Source organism: Chiloscyllium punctatum, chromosome 36, assembly GCF_047496795.1.
Source record: "Chiloscyllium punctatum isolate Juve2018m chromosome 36, sChiPun1.3, whole genome shotgun sequence".
Lineage (NCBI taxonomy): Eukaryota > Metazoa > Chordata > Chondrichthyes > Orectolobiformes > Hemiscylliidae > Chiloscyllium > Chiloscyllium punctatum.
In genome coordinates, this window is record NC_092774.1 from 31,399,065 (window position 1) to 31,421,356 (window position 22,292).

Consider the following 22,292-nt stretch of genomic DNA (forward strand, 5'->3'; position numbering starts at 1 on the left):
GAGAGGTGCGTAGGGAGGGGGGGAAAGGGCGTAGGCAAGCAGAGAGAGAGAGGCGCAGGCAGGCAGAGAGAGAGAGAGGCGCAGGCAGGCAGAGAGAGAGAGAAGGCCGTGCAGGCAGACAGACAGACAGGGAGAGACTGCCTCAGTGCCAACACCCTGCAGCTTGCAGAAAGGTTAACACTTTGTAATCTGGTTTGAATGCACATTCGCCTGGGTCTGACACTGAAATCACAGGGGAAGCCCCTGCTGAAGAGCACAAACTATGGTCTCAAATAGGGTACTCCCTCTACACCCAAACCAAAATCTGGGTGACCCCTGCTGGACTGGTTTGTGTTCCTTCTTTGCTGCTGCCTATTTTAGTTGATTATATGCATTATTGTACACACTTGGGCAAGGAGGGAATGGTTAATACTCTGTTACAAACTTGGTGGCACCTGGATTTTCAGAAAGCAGCGAGGAAAAGAGCTGAAGTGTGTTTAACTTGTAAATTTTAATTTGATCTTTCTGCCTTTCACTAACTATGTTTGATTGGGCCTGATAACCTCTAGTAAACGGGAATTACACTTTCATGCTTTTCTGTATACACAGGTCAACCACTCCAGCTGCTGAGTATGTGCCCATTATCCCCATCCATCCCGAACTCGTACCAAGTGAGCCCTTATGGAGTTTGAGCAACTTGCAGCTTTCTTTCCCCCTGCCTTTGGAACTGCTTAACTGGAAATCAAAGTCACCCCACAGACAATCCTGCGCTCGGCTCAGTTCACTGTTGTGGCCCTCCTCTCCAGCGATCTCTCAGATGCCGGGATTTCCCCCTTCCTGATAATGATTCCCAATCCCTGGAGCTGTCTGTCCCTGTCCTTACTAAACCCGAGGACTATCTGTCTGATCTCCAACCACCACCCCTTGACAATCCCCCTTTTGCTGACACCCACACGCTCTTCTTTTTAATAAAAAGGAGGGACTGTGGGAGAATTTGACCAAAATTGCCACAAAACTACGTCAAAGTCATTTTGTCACGAAGCAATGTTTGCAGTAAAATGTAGCCTGTTAACATAATGTTGTCTGAGCCCTGGCTAAGGAATTCTGTTTTGATAGCCTGACCTTGCAGCTGCAGGCTGTCTCTGCTCCTCGGGCCATTAGACTGTGCTGCTTCATAGAATGATGGATTGGTTCTCTCTGTCCCTTATCAGTAATTTGAGCTGAGCTGAACCTGCAGAATAAGATAACATTCAGTTTCGTAAACATTAAGAAGTGTAGGTCTGGACAATGTATGTGAACCTTACAACTGCCCCTCAGTTGCATAATTAATGGAGAGTGGGGCTTGTGTTTTACTATAAAACTTGTAAAATTCTGTATTTTATTGGGATACGTCAGACTTTGTTTTGAACTAAGAGATATTTTCCATGGTCTCCTCTCCTGACTACTTTGCTTTAAACAATCTGGCACACGAGTTACTTGCCCCAACCATACTAATAGTTACATCGAAGGGAGAGAGAATTCCTCAAGTAGGGCACTATCAGAATCCTGGGAGAGCCCTATTTCTGGTTTACTTCCTAATGAACAAACAGTAAGCACGAGCACCTATTCATTTCTAATTTTGTTCCATTTTTCTTCATTGATTCCCTGCTCTGACTACACTCTTGTCTGGTTGATTAACAAGCTGGGAGATTGTGAGTTGGGTTTCAATTGAGTGAATGTTTTATTGTTCTGGAAGGTGTAAAAGGGGCTTGAAAGCTTCAGCAAAAATCCAGCAGAGCCGAGAACAGACTGACATCTTACTTTGTGCAAACAAGGAGATCAACAGAGGACAGAGAAATCAGGCCCTAAAACCCGAGCTGGCACCAGGCTACCCTGTGATCAGTGCTTTGATTAACAGTGCCAACCCTCTACCTTTACCCCGCCTCCCGTATGACTACCCCCTCGATATTCAGGATCCAATCCTTGTCATCCTGGAGCCATGTCTCTGTAAGGAGTCTCCGATCATAATTGTTCTCTTCGGTGTGTGCAGTCAATTCATTCACTTTTGTTACAATGCAGCACACATTCAGAAACATTGAAACTAAAAACAATTTTTGTGATCTTTAGAATCCAGTTTTGATTGCTGGAATATTTACTCTCCTTGTCCCTTTCTATCGTTCCGATATTTATTTTCCACATCACTACATTGCTCACTGGCCTAGATTTGGATTGGCTATGCTAAATTGCCTATAGTGTCCAGGGATGTACAGGTTAGGTGGGTTAGCCATGGGAAATGAAGGGTTATAGTTTCATAGTAATAGAAGCAGGAATAGGCCATTTGGCCCATCCAGCCTGCTCCGCCATTCATTTAGATCAGAGCTGATCTATCCATCGACTCAGCTCCTCCTCCCTGCATTGTCCCAACTACCCTTCATTCCTCTATCATTGCAAATACCCATTCAACTGTGATTTGAATATACTTAATGAAGCTGCCTGTACTGCTTTCTTGAGCAAAGAATTCCATAGATTCACTACTCACCGGGAAAAGGAGCTCCTCTTCATCTTCACACTGAACGCCACCTTCACTATCCTGTCCAACTGAGACTCCACTTTCACGGAACTATGACCCTGCACTCCAAGGTCTCTTTGTTCTACGATACTCCCCTTAACTGTGTCAGTCCTGCCTGGATTGTTTGACCAAAATATAACACTTCAACCTCTCTAAATTAAACTCCACCTGCCAGTCCTCAGCCCATCCGATCGATTCTAATTTATAGCGAATCTCTTTCCTCTTTTATTCCCTCTAAGCCGAAAATCTCTATTCCACACACTCTCCCTCCATTCTCAATTTGCTGAACCTAATCCCTGCTGTACATCATCCTGAAGGGTCTGGTTCATGCTAGTTAACAAGCCTACACATTGAAACATACAGAATCCTGAACGGCCTGGACAAAGTGGTGTTGCAAGGATGTTTCCATTGATAGGAGAGACTAGGACCTAAGGGCCCAGCCTTAAAGTGAAGGCAAAACCTTTGAGAACAGAGATAAGGAGAAACCTGTTCAGCCCGAGAGTGGGGAATCTATGGAATTCACTGCCACAGAAGGCTGTGGAGGCCAGGACACTAAGGATATTTAAGATTGAGATAGATAGGTTTGAGAATAAAGGGGGGAATCAAGGGTTACGGGGAGAAAGCAGGAAAATGGGGTTGAGAAACCGAGCAGCCATGATTGAATGGCGGAGCACACCTGATGGGCTGAATGGCCTCATTTCTGCTCCTGTGTCTTATGGTCTATTGCTGTCCTGGACACAGAGAGAGAATTGGGAGCAGGAGTAGGCCATTTGGTCTTTTGAGCTTGCACCAGCATTGAACAGATCATAACTGGATATGAAATTACCAACATCTTGGTGCATAGGCAGGGACTTTTTTCACTGGAGCACAGGAGGTTGAGCGTTGACGTTCGAGAGGTTTATAAAATCATGAGGGACATCAATGAGGTGAACGGCGGGTCTCCTTTCCAGAGGTTGGGGGGGGTTTTCAAGATTAGGCAGCAACTGTGAAAGTGAGAGGAGACAGATTTTAAAAAGGCAGGTGGGGCATCTTTTTGTACATGGAGAGTGGTTTGTGTGTGGAATGAATGTCCAGAGGAAATGGTGGATGCAGGTACAGTTACAACATTTAAAAGACATTTGAATAAGTACATGAATACAAAAGGTTCGAAGGAATATGGGCCAAACACAGGCAGGTGGAACTAGTTTAAGTTTGTGAATATAGTCAGCATGAACTTGTTGGACTGGAGGGTCTGCGTCTGTGCTGTATGACTAACTTCTATACTGGTCTTAAAATCATGTTCTTGCCTTCCCCCATAACCATTCACTTTGTTGTTCAAAAATCAGATGAACTCAGCCTTGAAAATATTCAATGACCCCCTAACTGCAGGAAGATATCCCCACTTCCGATCTGAATTCCTCTTGCTAATATATCACTTGCCTTGCTGATTGCTTGCTGCACCTGTCATCAACTGGCAGTGACTGGTGTAGGAGGACGCTGAGGCCCCTTTGTCCATCCACACATCATTCCTGAAGGAGGGCTCGGGCCAGAAACATCAACTCTCCTGCTGCTTGGATGCTGTCTGACCTGCTGTGTTTTTCCAGCGCCACACTTTTCAACTCTGATCTCCAGCATCTGCCGTCCTCACTTCCTCCACATCCCAATAAATCACCACTTAAACAATACACCTCCTTTATGCTTTTTTTTCCCACACCGAAGGCTATAACTTCACATTGTGGTACTGCATTTGTCATGTGTTTGACAGTTGTGGTCTTCTCTACACCAGGAAGACTGAGCATAAACTTGGGGAATGGTTCACAGAGCATCGCAGCCAGGTCCGCAGAGGCCGTCCGGACCTCCCAGTCACCACCCATTTTAATTCCCCTTCCCACTGTGTTCTTCAAGCTTCTTGTCGGTTTTCCAGCGCCTCTTCTCCCTGGATTCAATTCCGTTCTTTTCAGTTGCTGCAAGTCAACAATTGAACCCGAGAATGAAAAACAAAAATGGAAAAGGGGGGTGGGAAAAGGGAGTGCTGTACTCACAGATGTTAGACAGAGGAAGGAAGTTGCAGTCTGGACTGAAGCTGTGTCTTCATTCAGAAAGGCAGAAACAGCAGCAGCACCAGCTTCAAAAGCTACCTTCCGCTTTCAGACAATGGAGGGGTGGGGGTGGGGAGAGAGAGAGACTGGGCTTTGATTGGCAGGAGGACCACGCTCCTTCCTGTATTCCAGGGCTCACTATTGGTCCGTGAAAAGAAGGTCGCCCGCCTTTTCAGCAAACAGCAATGAGCATGCGCAATGTTTTACTGACACCAGCAAACATGCGTAGTGCTTACTAACACCGATGAGCATGCGTAGTGTGCCCTGTGGACAGATTGTAAGTGTTCAAGTGCCAACAAGAGAAATAAAGGGTAGAGCCACAATTTTTTTTATTCTATATGGCTCGACATTTTTATTCCTTTTGCGTTTTTTATGTCTCTTCCCCATTGTGGGGGGAGGTGGAAGTCCAAAACTAGAGGGCAGAGGTTCAGGATGAGAGGGGAAGAGATTTATGAGGGACCTCAGGGCAACATTTTTTACACAGAGGGTGATGTGTGTGTATGGAACAAGCTGCCGGAAGAAGTGGTGGAGGCTGTTACAATTCCAACATTTAAAAGGCATTTGGAGGGTGGTATGAATAGGAAGGGTTTAGAGGGAATATGGGGCATAAGCTGGCAAATGGGTCACTAGATGAAGTTAGGATATCTGGTTGACCTGAACTGAAGGATTTGTGGCTGTGCTCTGTAACTCTATTTCAACACAGTCAGAATTAATTTCACAAGATGAGGAATAGGCCATTCACCCCCTACAGCCAGTCCTAAGCTATGGCCTAACTCCACATATTTGAATGTAAGTTTCAAAGATTTTACAGCTCTTAAAAAATTGAACATGCTTTCAGACTTTAATGATGTTTCTGAATGAGAATAGCTAAAATGATACAAATGTAAAAGATCAGTAATTTCAGAATGTAATTGAAATGCAGAGCTTTTCTAACAGTAGGTGTGACTTCTGTCTGTGTCCCAATGTCAAGTCAGCCTGATGTTTAAATTATTTTCTCGAATGTAATTTAAACAAATTCTGGGATTAACATACCAAAGAACAGAAACCCATTCTAAAAGATGAAAGATTTAATCTAAACTCCTTTAATGCATCACATCTCCGTGACACTCAACTCCTTTGGCTCTACGTTCTGTGCTTATGGTCTCATTCTGCACAACCACCTGATGAAGGAGTGGTGCTCTAAAAGCTTGTGTTTCCAAATAAACCTGTTGGACTATAACCTGGTGCTGTGTAATTTTTAATTTTGTCCACCTCATTCCAACACCGACACGTCTACATCGTTTCTCGTGAACGCAGCCCAAAACATCCCGATACTGCCAATAAATTTTACAACGCCGATGAAACGACAGACTCTACCACTCCTGAAAGATTTACAATTTCTAACGATACTAGCTACTCATTCACTGCTCCATCTGATTTGCGACATTGGAAACTTAGTGCAGGAGGCTGAAAGAAATGAACAGCTTTAAAACAAAAACCTCTTGGAGCTCAAAGCTTTCATGAGAGTCTGAGCCCGGTGGTTAAGTTCAGGTAACCTTTATTGTGAGGAAACTTTGTTACAGCTTCAGATCCCCCAGCAAAAAGGTAGCTGCTTTTTAAACAGCTCAAGGTCAAAGTCCACATACCTCCCCTACCGGACCTCACTGTCTTTACTATTGGGCAGCACGAAGTTGTCCCTTTGTAATTGGATCCTCGATACAGCCTTAAGCCGGAGGAAGTATTGCCTCACTCAGCAATTTCAACCCAAACCCTGTCTCCAAGTAAGTTTCTCCCTGCTCCTTTGCCAGGAAGGGGCAGTGTAGAGTCAACCAGACTGCTGTGGGTCTGGAGTCACGTGTAGGCCAGACCGGGTAAAGGATGCAGCTGGGACGACTGAGTGAATCCTTTCCCACAACAGAAGTTTGCTTCCCTAAAAGGATGCGAGTGAATCAGATGAGGGTCCAACCCTGCCCCTGAAAATGGTTTCATCGTTAGATTCGGAACTCCAGATTTCTGACCGAATTCCAATTCCGCCGTCTGCTGCCGTGGGATTCGAACCCGGGATCCCTGGAACTGATTGATTGTCCAGTCAATAACAACACTCAGCAGTCACTCCTTCAGTCCCCTGCTGTGGCATGTGAACTCGCTGGTGCCTCCGCAGGTGGGAGGAGAGGGTGATGGCCTTCCCTCACTCAGGGCAGCTGAAGGGCTTCTCTCTGGTGTGGACCCGCTGGTGCCTCCGCAAGTTGCCCACCTGACTGAATCCCTTCCCACACATGGGGCAGGTGAATGGCCTCTCCCTAGTGTGGACCCACCGGTGCTTCAGCAGGTCGGAGAAATGGCTGAAGGCCTTCCCGCACTCGGTGCAGGGGAATGGCCTGTCCCCCGTGTAGACCCGCTGGTGAGTCAGCAGATTAGAGGCCTGGGTAAAGCCCTTCCCACACTCGGGGCAACTGAATAGCCTCTCCCCTGTGTGGACCCGCTGGTGCCTCACCAGGTCAGAGGAATTGCTGAAGGCCTTCCCGCATTTGGGGCCACTGAACGGCCTCTCCCCGGTTTGGATCTGCCGGTGAGTGAATAGGGTCGAGGCCTGGGCAAAGCCCTTCCCGCACTCAGGGCAGGAGAATGGCCTCTCTCCCGTGTGACTGCGTCAATGAATCTCCAGGGCAGATGGGACACAGAAGCCTTTCTTGCAGTCGCCACACTTCCACGGTTTCTCCACGGGGCAGAATTCCTCAGGTTTCTCCATGGCCGAAGCTTCAGCTGAACACAAACGCATGCAGGAGCAAAATGAGACATCAAGGCATTAATACAGACACCAGAGAGAAACTGAACTGATAGATATGGCAAATGTTGGTGGCAAGCCAGAGTCACAAAGATATACAACACAGAAACAGACACTTTGGTCAAACTCTTTTATACTGGCCAGATATCCTAAATAAATGTGGTCGCATTTGCCAGCACTAGGCCCATATCCCTTCCTATTCATATAGCCATCCAGATGCCTTTTAAATGGTGTAATTGTACCAACCTCGACCACTTTCTCTGCCAGCTCATTTTTTTTACACGCAACACACTGTGAAAAAGTTGTTCCTCAAGCCTTTTAATTCTCCATCTGCCTTGCCCTCACCCTAAACTCTAGTTGTGGATTCCCCTATCCCAAAGAAAAGACCTGGTCTAGTTACTCTATCCATGCCCATCATGATTTTATAAAAGTTTATAAGTTCACCCTTCAGACTCTGGCGCGCTAGGGAAAACAAACCCACTCCATCCTTCTGTCCCTCCTCACCCGGGTAATTAAGTCCCATACCTGAGATTGCAGAGTCTGCTCCCTCCCTGGATTCACTCCAGTTGCTACAAGTGAACAGATTCCCAACCTCCCAATGTGAAGAGTTGCCGAACAGAGGGGTCTCAACTTCTGCCCCACCACCAAAATGGATCCGTTGGTTCTGGCAGCAGACACAGGAGTTCATCAGACGAATGAGACTCTGGGAATTCTTTCAAGATGCCGGCAGTGATCCCACTGATGAACTGGAACAGTCATCACAGGGATCTGTAGAGGAGCAACCAAAGAAGGTGTCAACGTGGACCCCACCGGAGGGCCACTGCCCTGGGCTTGGCATGTATGCTCAAACCGTCAGGAAATATATAAATGCCAGATTCATCAGCCGTACCCACAAGGTAGAGCAAAACATCACCCGTTCACAGCGCAATGCCATCCACACTCTCAAAACCAATCAAAAAATTGGCTCCTCCTTTATCTGCTGGTTTGATGACATTGTCATTCAGAATAGAACACGTTACTGCAAGGAAGTGTACCGACAACTGAACAACCAGGAACACTACAGGCAACTTCCAGCTGATCCGACCAAAGAACACACCCGAGAATCAAACACACTGATCAGAACTTTGGATCCAATCCTTCAGAGTTCCCTATGCGCCCTCATCCCACGTACTCCTCGTGAAGGCGACTTCTACTGTCTTCCAAAGGTACACAAAGCCAACACACCAGGACGTCCCATCGTGTCGGGCAATGGGACCCTATGTGAGAATCTCTCTGGCTATGTGGAAGGCATCTTGAAACCTATTGTACAGGGGATCTCCAGCTTCTGTCGCGACACTACGGATTTCGAACCGGGAACATTCCTCGTCACAATGGACGTTTCCGCACTCTGCACCAGCATCCTCCACAATGATAGCATTGCAGCAACAGCCTCAGTACTCAACACCAACAACTGCCAGTCTCCAAACACCATCCTACAACTCATCCGCTTTATCCTCGATCACAACGTCTTCACCTTTGACAACCAGTTCTTTTCCCAGACACACGGAACAGCCATGGGGACCAAATGTGCACCCCAATATGCCAACATTTTTATGCACAGGTTCGAACTAGACTTCTTCTCTATGCAGGATCACCACCCAACATTGTACACCAGATACATTGACGATATTTTCTTCCTCTGGACCCATGGCGAGGAGTCACTGATAAAACTACATAGTAACATCAACAGGTTTCATCCCACCAAACTCATCATGGACTACTCTTGACTTCTGTCTCATTCTTGGACACATACATCTCCATCAAGGATGGACACCTCAGCACCACTCTCTACCGCAAACCCACAGACAACCTCACAATGCTACACTTCTCCAGCTTCCACCCAAAACATTAAAACAGCCATTCCCAATGGACAAGCCCTACGCATACACCGGATCTGCTCAGATGAGGAGGAACGTGACGGACAATTGGAAGTACTCAAGGATGCCCTCACAAGAATGGGGTACAATGCTCAACTCATCGACCGCCAGTTCCAACGTGCCATAGCAAGGAACCGTAATGAATCCTCAGGAGACAGATACGTGCTGCAACTGACAGGGTACCCTTCGTTGTTCAGTGCTTCCCAGGGGCTGAAACATTACGCCATGTTCTTTGTGACCTGCAACACATTATCAATGAGGATGAGCACCTCACCAAGACCTTCCCCACACCTCCACTACTTGCCTTTAAACAACCGCCAAACCTCAAACAGATCATTGTTCGCAGGAAACTGCCCGGCTCTCAGGACAACTCCATATAATCCTGTCACGGTGGATGCTGCAGGACGTGTCAGATTGTGGACATAGATACCACTATTACGCGTGGGAACACCTCCCACCTTGTACATGGCAGGTACTCATGTGACTCAGCCAACGTTGTCTATCTTATACGTTGCAGGCAAGGATGCCTGGAGGCATGGTACATTGGGGAAACCGAGCAAAGGCTACGACAACGGATGAATGGGCACCGCACAACAATTAACAGACAGAAGGGTTCCGTCCCAGTTGGGGAACACTTCAGTGGTCCAGGACATTCAGCCTCGGACCTTCGGGTGACCATCGTCCAAGGTGGACTTCGGGACAGGCAGCAGAGAAAAGTGGTCAAGCAGAGGCTGATAGCTAAGTTCGGTACCCATAGGGAGGGCCTCAACCGGGACATTGGGTTCCTGTCACATTACAGGTGATCACCATTGCACTATACACACATACACAGATATTCCTACACATACACACACTCACATACACACGGACGTGCACACAGACACCCACACAAACCCTTATGGACACACACATTCACACAAGCACCCCCTCACACACTTAAGACACTCTGCACTCACTACACACACACATACACTTTCTCACACTCACAACCCCCACCCCAGACAGACAGACAGACAAAGACCCACATGCACACATATTTTGTGGGGTGAATTTGTACTTGCAGGGTTACATTGTACTTTGCTCAAAAACTGCATGCATTCATGTAGAACTCTGAGCTCAGAAACTGCATGAATTTATGTAAAACTCCGTGATCTTACTTTTTAGATTAGAATCAATCTAAACATCATAGGACAGACAGAGATCACAGGGGAGAAAGTGAGGACTGCAGATGCTGGAAATTAGAGCTGAAATTTGGGGCGGCACGGTGGCACAGTGGTTAGCACTGCTGCCTCACGGGGGGGGGGGGGGGGGGGTGCTGGGGGGTAGGGGGTGTGGTGGGGAAATGAGGAAACTGGAGAAATCTGAGTTCATCCCTTGTGGTTGGAGGGTTCCTAGCCGGAAAATGAGTCGCTCTTCCTCCAACCATCATGTTGCCATGGTCTGGCGATGGAGGAGTCCAAGGACCTGCATGTCCTTGAGGGAGTGGGAGGGAGAGTTAAAGTGTTGAGCCATGGGGTGGTTGGATTGGTTGGTCTGGGTGTCCCAGAGGTGTTCTCTGAAACGTTCCTCAAATAGGCGGCCTGTCTCCCCAATATACAGGAGGCCACATCGGGTGCAGCGGATGCAGTAAATGATGTGTGTGTAGGTGCAGGTGAATTTGTGGTGGATATCGAAGGATCCCTTGGGGCCTTGGAGGGAAGTGGGGGGGGGGGGGAGGTGTGGGCGCAAGTTTAGCATTTCTTGCGGTTGCAGGGGAAGGTGCTGGGAGTGGAGGTTGGGTTGGTGGGATGTGTGGACCTGACACGGGAGTCACTGAGGGAGTCGTCTTTTCGGAACGCTGATAGGTGAGGGAAGGGGAGGGAAATATATCCCTGGCAGTGGGGTCCGTTTGGAGGTGGCGGAAATGACGATGGATGATATGATGGGGGCCAACACCTTCAACATATTCTGGATTAGTGGTGCTGGAAGAGCACAGCCATTCAGGCAGCATCCAAGTAGCTTCGAAATCGACGTTTCGGGCAAAAGCCCTTCATCAGGAATAAAGGCAGTGAGCCTGAAGCGTGGAGAGATAAGCTAGAGGAGGGTGGGGGTGGGGAGTTCTTCCTCCAGGCGTCTGGTGGTGAGGTAGCGGCGGTGAAGGAGGCCCACGACCTCCATGTCCTCGGCAGAGTGGGAGGGGGATTTGAAATGTTGGGCCACGGGGCGGTGTGGTTGATTGGTGCGGGTGTCCCGGAGATGTTCCCTAAAGTGCTCTGCTAGGAGGCGCCCAGTCTCCCCAATGTAGAGGAGACCGCATCGGGAGCAACAGATACAATAAATGATATTAGTGGATGTGCAAGTAAAACTTTGATGGATGTGGAAGGCTCCTTTAGGGCCTTGGATAGAGGTGAGGCAGGAGGTGTGTGCGCAGGTTTTACAGTTCCTGCGGTGGCAGGGGAAAGTGCCAGGATTGGAGGGTGGGTTGTTTGGAGGCGTGGACCTGACCAGGTAGTCGCGGAGGGAACGGTCTTTGCGGAAGGCGGAAAGGGGTGGGGAGGGAAATATATCCCTGGTCGTGGGGTCTGTTTGGAGGTGGCGGAAATGTCGGTGGATGATATGGTTTATGTGAAGGTTGGTAGGGTGGAAGGTGAGCACCAGGGGTGTTCTGTCCTTGTTACGGTTGGAGGGGTGGGGTCTGAGGACGGAGGTGCGGGATGTAGACGAGATGCGTTGGAGGGCATCTTTAACCACGTGGGAAGGGAAATTGCGGTCTCTAAAGAAGGAGGCCATCTGCTGTGTTCTGTGGTGGAACTGGTCCTCCTGGGAGCAGATCCGGCGGAGGCGGAGGAATTGGGAATACGGGATGGCATTTTTGCAAGAGGTAGGGTGGGAAGAGGTGTAATCCAGGTAGCTGTGGGAGTCAGTGGGTTTGTAAAAAATGTCAGTGTCAAGTCGGTCGTCATTAATGGAGATGGAGAGGTCCAGGAAGGGGAGGGAGGTGTCAGAGATTAGATTAGATTAGATTAGATTACTTACAGTGTGGAAACAGGCCCTTCGGCCCAACAAGTCCACACCGCACCCGCCGAAGCGCAACCCACCCATACCCCTACATCTACACCTTACCTAACACTACGGGCAATTTAGCATGGCCAATTCACCTGACCTGCACATCTTTGGAGTGTGGGAGGAAACCGGAGCACCCGGAGGAAACCCACGCAGACACGGGGAGAACGTGCAAACTCCAGACAGAGAGTCGCCTGAGGCGGGAATTGAACCCGGATCTCTGGCGCTGTGAGGCAGCAGTGCTAACCACTGTGCCACCGTGCCACCCACAACGGTGGCACAGTGTCCAGATAAATTTAAGGTCAGGGTATAATATGTTGGTGAAGTTGATGAATTGCTCAACCTCCTCGCGGGAGCACGAGGTGGCGCCAATGCAGTCATCAATGTAGCGGAGGAAGAGGTGGGGAGTGGTGCCGGTGTAATTACGGAAGATCAACTGTTCTACATAGCCAAAGAGACAGGCATAGCTGGGGCCCATACGTGTGCCTATGGCTACGCCTTTGGTCTGGAGGAAGTGGGAGGATTCAAAGGAGAAACTGTTAAGGGTGAGGACCAGTTCGGCCAAATGAATGAGAGTGTCGGTGGAAGGGTACTGTTGGGGATGTCTGGAGAGGAAAAAACGGAGGGCTTGGAGGCCCTGGTCATGGCGGATGGAGGTGTAGAGGGATTGGATATCCATGGTGAAGATGAGGCGTTGGGGGCCGGGGAAACAGAAGTCTTGGAGGAGGTCTAGCTATCACCATTGTTAACAGCTAACCCGAGAATGCAACTTCAAAAAAACGGTTTTGTGATTTACACATGAAAGAAGTGAAACTATCACTGTACTCTAATAGATGAAAGGATTAACAGACAATCAATGTTTCAATATATAATTTCAATTAGACCACACTGTAAATTTTTGCTATAAATTCTGTTTTACGATCGAGCCCTTCACTATCACTTGATGAAGGAGCATCGCTCCGAAAGGTAGTGTGCTTCCAATTAAACCTGTTGGACTATAACCTGGTGTTGTGTGATTTTTAACTAAGGGAGGGAGTATCGCTCTGAAACTGATAGGGCCACAAGTATTAAACAAACAGTGAGGGTAAACAGCACAAGGATTAAACAAACAGTGAGGGGGTAAACAGCACAAGGATTAAACAAACAGTGAGGGGGTAAACAGCACAAGGATTAAACAAACAGTGAGGGGGTAAACAGCACAAGGATTAAACAAACAGTGAGGATAAACAGCACAAGGATTAAACAAACAGTGAGGGGGTAAACAGCACAAGGATTAAACAAACAGTGAGGGGGTAAACAGCACAAGGATTAAACAGACAGTGAGGGGGGTAAACAGCACAAGGATTAAACAGACAGTGAGGGGGGTAAACAGCACAAGGATTAAACAGACAGTGAGGGGGGTAAACAGCACAAGGATTAAACAAACAGTGAGGGGGTAAACAGTACAAGTCCCAGTAAAAGCAGATGTAAAGTGAGTGTAAAATGTGACTATGACAGGACAGGCCCCACATTCCTTCCCCTCCGTCCCCCCCCCCCCAACCTGCCTCACCTTTCACCTCCCGGGCCCAGTACCTTCCAGGTGGCCCCAGAGTTGACACAGGGGCCGCCCCACGACCAGTAGAACTCCACCACCCAGGCGGCCGACGGGTTCCCAAACAGGCCCTTAACCCCATCCGCCTCCAGAATGGTCACCGACTCCTACCTGCTGTACAGCCGGGCGGTGTGGCCGTGACACAGCAGCTGCACCAGGAAGGCGGCGGTGCCCAGTGACGGGTGTCTGCCCCGGGCCGCGCGGGGCAAAAATGGACGAGATTACACTTCAAAGGGATGTGGGCACATTCAAAGGGATATCTTAATAAGTAAAGTGACGCAGTTATATCTAAGTGAATCTACATTTCGAAGAAACGTTGCCCTATTTTTAAGCAGAAGTACCTCTTTAAGAGACATACTGATATCTAAAGGGGTAAATATACATTATCGAGGAGCAAGATTGCGCTGAGGGGAACATAACACATTTAAAGGGCTGAGCTACATGTAAAGGGGCATTTTTATATTTAAACAGGTACATTGTACATAATTAAAAATACGTGGTAATATTTAGAAAGCACGACCGTATTGGAAACAGTGCAGTCATTTTTAAAAAAAGGGGGTTGGAATGGCCGTGGGATGGTTTAATTTTTAAGGAAATAAGCAGGTTAATTCTGATCCTGTAAAAGCAGTATCCAGTCTCATCTGAGTGCAGAACCAACTCAACTGACTGAACAAGTGAAATAACTTTTCTGTCTACTCTTTAGATGTGACATCCTCCACCTCTCTCTGTTGATGCAACAGGATTCCCAGAGCTGGAAGTACCACTGTCGGAAAACAATTACTGATCAATAGTTTACTTCTGCTGCTTGATATAAGGATTTAAAAGCTGCGAGCCTGATCTCACACAATGCACAAAAACAAACTGTTCACCCGTGTCTGCACAGAGGAGAAATTTCACGTGGAATAGATCACAAAATAAGAACTGTTACCAGTCCCACAACTCATGTGTTTCCCACGGACAAAGTTAAAAATCACACAACACCAGCTTATAATCCAACAGGTTTGTTTGGAAGCACTAGCTTTCGGAGCGCTGCTCCTTCATCAGGTGGCTGTGAAGAATGAGATCATGATCACAATTTATATCCAAAGGAGTCTAGCGTCATGGAAATGTGACACATTAAACAATTTTAGATTAAATCTTTCACCTTTAGAGTAGGTTTCTGCTCTTTGATTTGTTAATCCCAGAACTTGTTTTTTGTCACCTTCTCAAGAATGTCATTCAAATGCAGAGCTTTTCTAACAATAAGTGTGAATTCTGTCTGCGCCCGAATGTTGAGTCAGGACTGACATTGTTCTTAGAGAAAAATTCTATATTTAAATGACATTTTTGAGAAGGTAATTTATAGATTAGGGTGTAGAGGTTAGGGTGGATAGGCTGTGCTAAATTACCCTTAGTGACCAGGGATGTGAAACTTCGGGTGGATTGGCCATGGGATGGATGTGAGCAAGATGCTCTTCTGAGGGTAATGTCGAATAGATGGGCTGAATGGCCTGCTTCCACATTGTTGGGATTCTATGACCCTCCCCACAAAGGAGCATTTTATCTGCATCTATCCTGTCAAGCCCCTTTCAGAATTGTACTGGTTTCAATAAGATCACTCAGTCAGGATTCCCAAACTAAGCTTGTCCCACTTGCCTGTGTTTGGCCCATGTCCCTCTAAACCTTTCTATTCATGTACTCATCCAAATGTCATTTAAAATTTGTAACTTCATCTGCATCTACCACATCCTCATCTAAGTTCATTCCACATGCAAACCACCCTCTGTCAAAACGTTGCCCCTCAGGTTCCCTTTAAATCTCTCTCCTCTCACTTTAAAGAAATATGCCCCCTAGTCTTGAGCTCCCCTACGCTAAGGAAGAGCCCTTTGGTGTACACCTTACCTCCACGCCTCATGATTTTATCAATCTCAATGATGTCACCCCTCAATTTCCTGTGCTCCAGTGAATAAAGTCCCAGCCTCTCCTTATAACTCAAACCCTCCAGTCTTGGCAACATCCTGGTAAATCTTTGCTGAACACTCTGTAATAGAATTCTTCCTATTACAGGGACACTAGAAGCATACTCAGTACTCTGAAAGTGGCTTCACCAACATCCTGCACAACCTCAACATGATGTCCCAACCCCTCTACTCAATGGTGTGAACAATGAAGGCAAGTTTGCTAAATGCCTTCTTGACCACCCTGTCTAGCAGCGATGCAACTTTCAAAGAACTGTGTACCTGAACACCATCATGTCTCTCTTTTACAGCACGACACAGGGCCCTACCAAAATCTGTACAAAGTCCTGCCCTTCCTTGTTTTAGCAAAATGCAAGCCTTGCTTTTATTAATACCTCACTCATACACAAGTGCTCTCTCAGACACCCACACATACACCCCCAACACACTCACAGGCATATACTCCATCACACTCTCACTTTACCAAGCACGCGCGCACACACTGACATGCACGCATTCACACATCACTTTGTGGGCAAACTTGTATTGGCAGAATTATGTTTGCAGATACATTCTACTTTGCTCACAAAGTGCACAAACTGCAGGCAGTTAATCCGTGTAATATTTTATAAATTCCGACTTTGGAATGAGAACCAGTCTGATTCAAGATTGGGATACTGACAGACTCGAACCTCACACCTTTAATGCATTGTCTGGGCTGAGGTGTCACGTTTTAAAAAAAAACCTTTAGTCATCTCGAGAACGTGAATTAATAGTAGTTCTGGGATTCACAGATTAATGAACTGAAACCTGCAACTCAGTCTAAAAGGTGAAAGACTTAACAGCAATCTTGGTTTTTAATATGTCATTTCAGTTGCATGACACTGTGATCTTTTGCTATAAAATCTGTGTCTTATGATTCTGCTCCACAGTTACGTGATGAAGGAGCAGCGCTCCAAAAGTTCATACTTCCAAATAAACCTGTTGGACTATAACCTGGTGTTGTGTGATTTTTAACTTTATCCAGCCCAGTCCAACACCAGTACCTCCACATCGTTTCTAGTGAACACAGCCCACACCACCCGATGCTGCCAGGTAACCTTACAACGCCGATGAAACGACACACTCTGCAGTCATGAAAAATTGACAATTTCTCACGATACTGGCTGCTCATTCACTGATCCATCTGATACACGACATAGTGCAGGAGGCTGAAAGAAATGAGTAGGTTTAAAACAAAAACGTCTCGGAGCTCAAAGCCTTCAATGAGAGTCTGAGCTCGGCGTTAAGTTCACTTAACCTTTATTGTGACTCAACTTTGTTACAGCTTCAAATCCCCCTCAGCAAAAAAAGCAGAGAAAAAGCAGCTGCTTTTTAAACAGCTCAAGATCAAAGCGCACTCACTCACAAAGCCTACACCCTCACCCCACCTCACTGTCTTTACTATTGATCAGCACCAAGATGTCCCTTTCTAATTGGGTCCTTGGTACAGCCGTAACCCGGAGGAAGTGTTGCCTCACTCAGCAATTTCAACCCATACCCTGTATAGCGCCATCTGCCGCAGCGGGATTCAAACCCGGGAGTCCCGGGAACTGGGTTGATGGTCCAGTGAATAATGGCATTCAGCCATCGCTCCTTCAATCCCCCTGCGATTGTACATGAACTCGCTGGTGCCTCCGGAGGTTGGAGGAGCGGGTGAAGGCCTTCCCACACTCGGGGCAGGGGAATGGCCTTTCGCCGGTGTGGACCCACTGGTGGGTCAGCCTGTCGGAGGAATTGCTGAAGGCCTTCCCGCACTCGGGGCAGCTGAAGGGCTTCTCCCCAGTGTGGACCCGCCAGTGAGTCAGCAGGGCGGAGGAATTGCTGAAAGTCTTCCTGCACTCAGTGCAGCTGAAGGGCCGTTCCCCGGTGTGGACCCGCTGGTGCCTCAGCAGGGCAGAGGAATTGCTGAAGGCCTTCCTGCATTCGGGGCAGCTGAAGGGCCTCTCTCCCGTGTGGACCCGCTGATGCCTCAGCAGAGAGGACGAATCGCTGAAGGCCTTCCCGCACTCGGGGCAGCTGAAGGACCTCTCCCCAGTGTGGGCCCGCTGGTGCCTCAGCAGAGAGGAGGAATCGCTAAAGGCCTTCCTGCACTCGGAGCAGCTGAATGGCCTCGCCCCCGTGTGGACCCGCTGGTGCCTCAGCAGAGAGGAGGAATCACTGAAGGCCTTCCTGCACTCGGGACAGCTGAAGGGCCTCTCCCTCGTGTGGACCCACTGGTGGTTTAGCAGTCCAGAGACCTGGGTAAAGGCCTTCCCGCACTCGGGGCAGCTGTAGGGCCTCTCCCCCGTGTGGATCCGCTGGTGGGTCAGCAAGGTGGAGGAATGTCTGAAGCCCTCCCCACAGACAGGGCAGAGGAACGGCTTCTGCCCGGTGTGACTACGCCGATGAATCTCCAGGGAAGACGGGAAACGGAAGCCTTTCCCACAGTCACCACACTTCCACGGTTTCTCCAAGAGGTGGGATTCCTCAGGTTTCTCCATGGCCGAAGTGTGGAGCCACTTCCTGCTGTGAATTCCTCTTTCCAGACCGTATAGCTGTTTTAGGCTCCACACTCAGTGCGCTGCAATGGTAGGGTCTCTCATCCAGTCCCACTGATGCTGAAAACGTACTCAAACAGGAACCAAAAAGCTTTACTCCTTCTCACAGAATCATAGTTGATAACCGTTGCGGTCCCGATGGATTGAGTGACTGTCAGACATTGAAGTCTAAGTGAGGACTGCAGACGCTGGAGAGTCAGTGCTGAAAAGTGCAGTGCTGGAAAAGCCCAGCAGGTCAGGCAGCATCTGAGGAGCAGGAGAGTCGATGTTTCGGGCATAAGGCCTTCATCTGTTCATTTTGAAACTTCCGTCTTCAGATCTTCAAATACAGTAGTGTCTCGACTTACAAACTTAATCCGTTCCTGGTTTCAGTGAACTGAATCAACTTTTCCCATTGTTCGGATAGTGTAAGAAAGCTTGGACGGCTGTTCACAGCACACGCACCAAAGACGGACTGAATGAGATCACTCGGGGCCCGAGAGCTTTTGCGTTCAATAAGCGCGTAGCAAAGCAGAACAATGAAACCACGTGGTCGCACATGGGCTTTTTGCGTTCATACCTTGAATTTCATATGTACATTGAAGCAAAATTTTACATACAATCCTGTTCGTAAACCGATTTGTACATGAATGGGGTCGTTCATATGTCGAGGCGCTACTGTTCTCTGTATAAAGAGATTACAAAGGTCATCACTGTCAGTGCAGGGTAGAAATTCTGAACAAGCAATTCTACTTTCTGTGCAATATTCTTTTCTTTTGTTATTCCACATAATTGAAAGCACCATCCCACTCTCTCTCCCCCTCTGTTTTCACTCAGCTCTAACTAATTTCTCCTGAGGGTGCTGATTCAGGATCTTACAGAGCAGAAAAGCAAAAATGTCAAGACTGCCATCTCTCTGAACTTTGAATATCTCCGCCTGAAAAGCTAATATCTTTCACAACACTGGGATACTGCTGAGAGTGAGCAGGTCTGATTTTGGGAAGCAAAAAGAAAGTGCCAATTCAGGGTGAACCTGCCACGCAGCTTCTTTAGGAACAACCAGACACAAAATGGTTATCGTCCCCGGGAAGGTTGGAGCAAAATGCGACGTCAAGGCATTAACATTGACAGTGGAGAGAAAGTGAACCTACTCAGGGGGCACGGTGGTAAGCACTGCTGCCTCACAGCGCCAGAGACCCGGGTTCAATTCCCACCTCAGGCGACTGACTGTGTGGAGTTTGCACATTCTCCCCGTGTCTGGGTGGGTTTCCTCCGGGTGCTCCGGTTTCCTCCCACAGTCCAAAAATGTGCAGGTTAGGTGAATTGGCCATGCTAAATTGCCTGTAGCGTTAGGTGAAAGGGTAAATGTAGGAGAATGGGTCTGGGTAGGTTGCGCTTCGGCGGGTTGGTGTGGACTTGTTGGGCCGAAGGGCCTGTTTCCACACTGTAAGTAATCTACTCACGTGGCAAACGTTAGTGCAACGCCAGAGTCATAGAGATATATAGCACAGAAACAGACCCTTCTGCTCAACACAACTGTACTGACCAGATATCCTAAATTAATCTAGTCCCATTTGCTGGCATATGGCCCATAGCTGGGTTCATCCCCACCCCCTGTCCTGAGACCTTGATGCCTCCAAGCTGACCCTCAGAGGTTTGGTTTGTCCCTCCATTCTTACCCAGTTGTCTTTTGTAGGTTTTGAAAACTTTCCCAATCCTCCGAGTATAGGATTTGGGAAGTTATGTTGTAGCTGCACAGGACATTGATTAGGCCATATTTGGAATATTGTGTGCAATTCTGATTTCCTTACTATCAGTAAGACATTGTGAAACTTGAAAGGGTTCAGAAAAATTTACAAGAATGTTGCCAGGGTTGGAGGATTTGATCTATAGGGTGGCTAGGGTTGTTTTCCCTGGAGCGTTGGAGGCTAAAGAGTAACCTTATAGAGGTTTACAAAATCATGAAGTGCATGGATAGGATAAATAGCGGGGGGGCGGGGGCGGTGGTCCAGAACAAGAGGCCATAGGTTTAGGGTGAGAGGGGAAAGATACAAAAGAGATCTGGGGGGCAACTTTTTCACACAGAGGGTGGTACATGTTTGGAATGAGCTGCCAGAGGAAGTGGTGGAGGTTAGTACAATTGCAATATTTAAAAGACATCTGGATGGGGTATATGAATGGGAAGGCTTTCAAGGGATCCTGACCAGGTGCCGACTGGTGGGACCGCATTGGGTTGGGATATCTGGTCGGCATGGATGAGTTCGACCAAAGGGTCTGTTTCCATGCTGTACATCTCTATGACTAGTTGGAATAAAGGGTCTGTTTCTGTGCTGTATGACTCTGGAACTGTTCTATATTGGTCTTAAAACCATGTTCTTGCCTTCCCCCACAAACATCCACTTCTTTGTTGTTCAAAAATCAGATGAACTCAGCCTTAAATATACTCAATAACACCCTAGCTGTAGGAAGACACCCCCACTTCTGAACTCAATTCCTCTTGCTCATATAATGCTTGCCTTGCTGATTGCCTGCTGCACCTGTCTGACAACTGGAGTAGGAGGACACTGAGGCCCCTTTGCCCATCGACACATCAGTCGAGATGAAGGGCTCGTGCCCGAAACGTCAACTCTCCTGCTCCTCAGATGCTGCCTCACCTACCGTGCTCTTCCTGTGCCACAATTTTTGACCCTGAGCTCCAGCATCTGCAGTTCTCACTTTCTCCACATCCAAATACATCTCCATTTAAACAATGCAATGCACCTCCTTTCTGTTTTTCTTTGCCACAGCCAAGGCTATAACTTCATATTGTGGTACTGCACTTGCCCTGTGTTTGCTGATTGTGGTCCTCTCTATATTGGGGAGAGCCAGAGCAAACTTGGGGAATGGTTCACAGCTGGGTCCACAGAGCTGACCAGACCTCCCAGTTACCACCCATTTCAATTCCCCTTCCCACCCCCTTTCTGTGGAGGGACCACACCTCATCTTCCAGGCAGCCTACAGCCCGAAGGACTCAACGTTGAGTTTCCCAATTTCAAAAAACCTCCCTCCTCGTTCCCTGCCACCAACCAGATTCATTCCTCCCATTGACCAACCAGGTCTTACCTCTACCTGTCTTGACCTATCCCCACTTCACTCCCACCCCCTTTATCTGCAGCTTCTACACCCAGCCCCAGCCCCGAGGAAGGGTTACACCCGAAACGTCGACTTCTCCACCTCATGCCTGTCTATTTTGCAAATTGAGACACAGACCTGGACCAACGTTTCTGGAGTCTGTCCCTCCCGGATTCAGTCTCTTTTCTTTCAATTGCTGCAAGTCAACAACTGAACCCCAGAATGAAAAAGAAATGGAATGGGAGCAAGAGAATGCCGTACTCACATATCTGGGACATAGGAAGGAATTTGCAGTCTGAGTAAAGCTCAATCTTTACTCAAACAAAGAGGATCAGGAGTCGCAGCTTGATAAGCTCATGGTCCAACTTCCGCATTCAGACAATGGGCTTGCTCTGATTGGCAGGAGGACCAGTCTCCTTCCAGTCCTCCAATGCTGCCTATTGGTCAATCAAAAGAAGGTCTCGCGCCTTTTTTTGCGTACAGCGATGAGCATGCTCAGTGCGCACTGCGTTGTTGCAACCGGCAAACATGCGCAGTATGCTCTACGGGGATGTTCATCTAACAGACAGATTTTAAGTGTCCAAATGCCAACAGGGGAGAAAAGATAAAGCCACAATTTTTTTTTCGTTATGGGTCGATATTTTATTCCTTTTGCATTTTGTCTGGCTGCTCAATTTTTGTATGTCTTTTCCCCTTGTTGTGGGGGCAAGGCGCCGAGACCAGAACTGGAGGGCATAGATTTAGGGTGAGAGGGGAAAGATTTCTGAG

General features: G+C 47.9%; 1 protein-coding gene and 1 pseudogene across 1 annotated transcript; one reads left to right on the forward strand and one right to left on the reverse strand.

Annotated features, from left to right (window-relative positions):
• Positions 1 to 6,125: 6,125 nt before the first annotated feature.
• LOC140460056 (uncharacterized) lies at positions 6,126 to 21,901 on the reverse strand (annotated as a pseudogene).
• On the forward strand, positions 7,142 to 14,699 carry LOC140460323 (uncharacterized). The gene is made up of 2 exons (XM_072554796.1): positions 7,142 to 10,084; positions 14,622 to 14,699. The coding sequence occupies exon 1, from the start codon at positions 8,065 to 8,067 to the stop codon at positions 9,133 to 9,135; it is 1,071 nt and encodes a 356-aa protein (XP_072410897.1). The 5' UTR covers positions 7,142 to 8,064; the 3' UTR covers positions 9,136 to 10,084; positions 14,622 to 14,699.
• Positions 21,902 to 22,292: the final 391 nt, after the last annotated feature.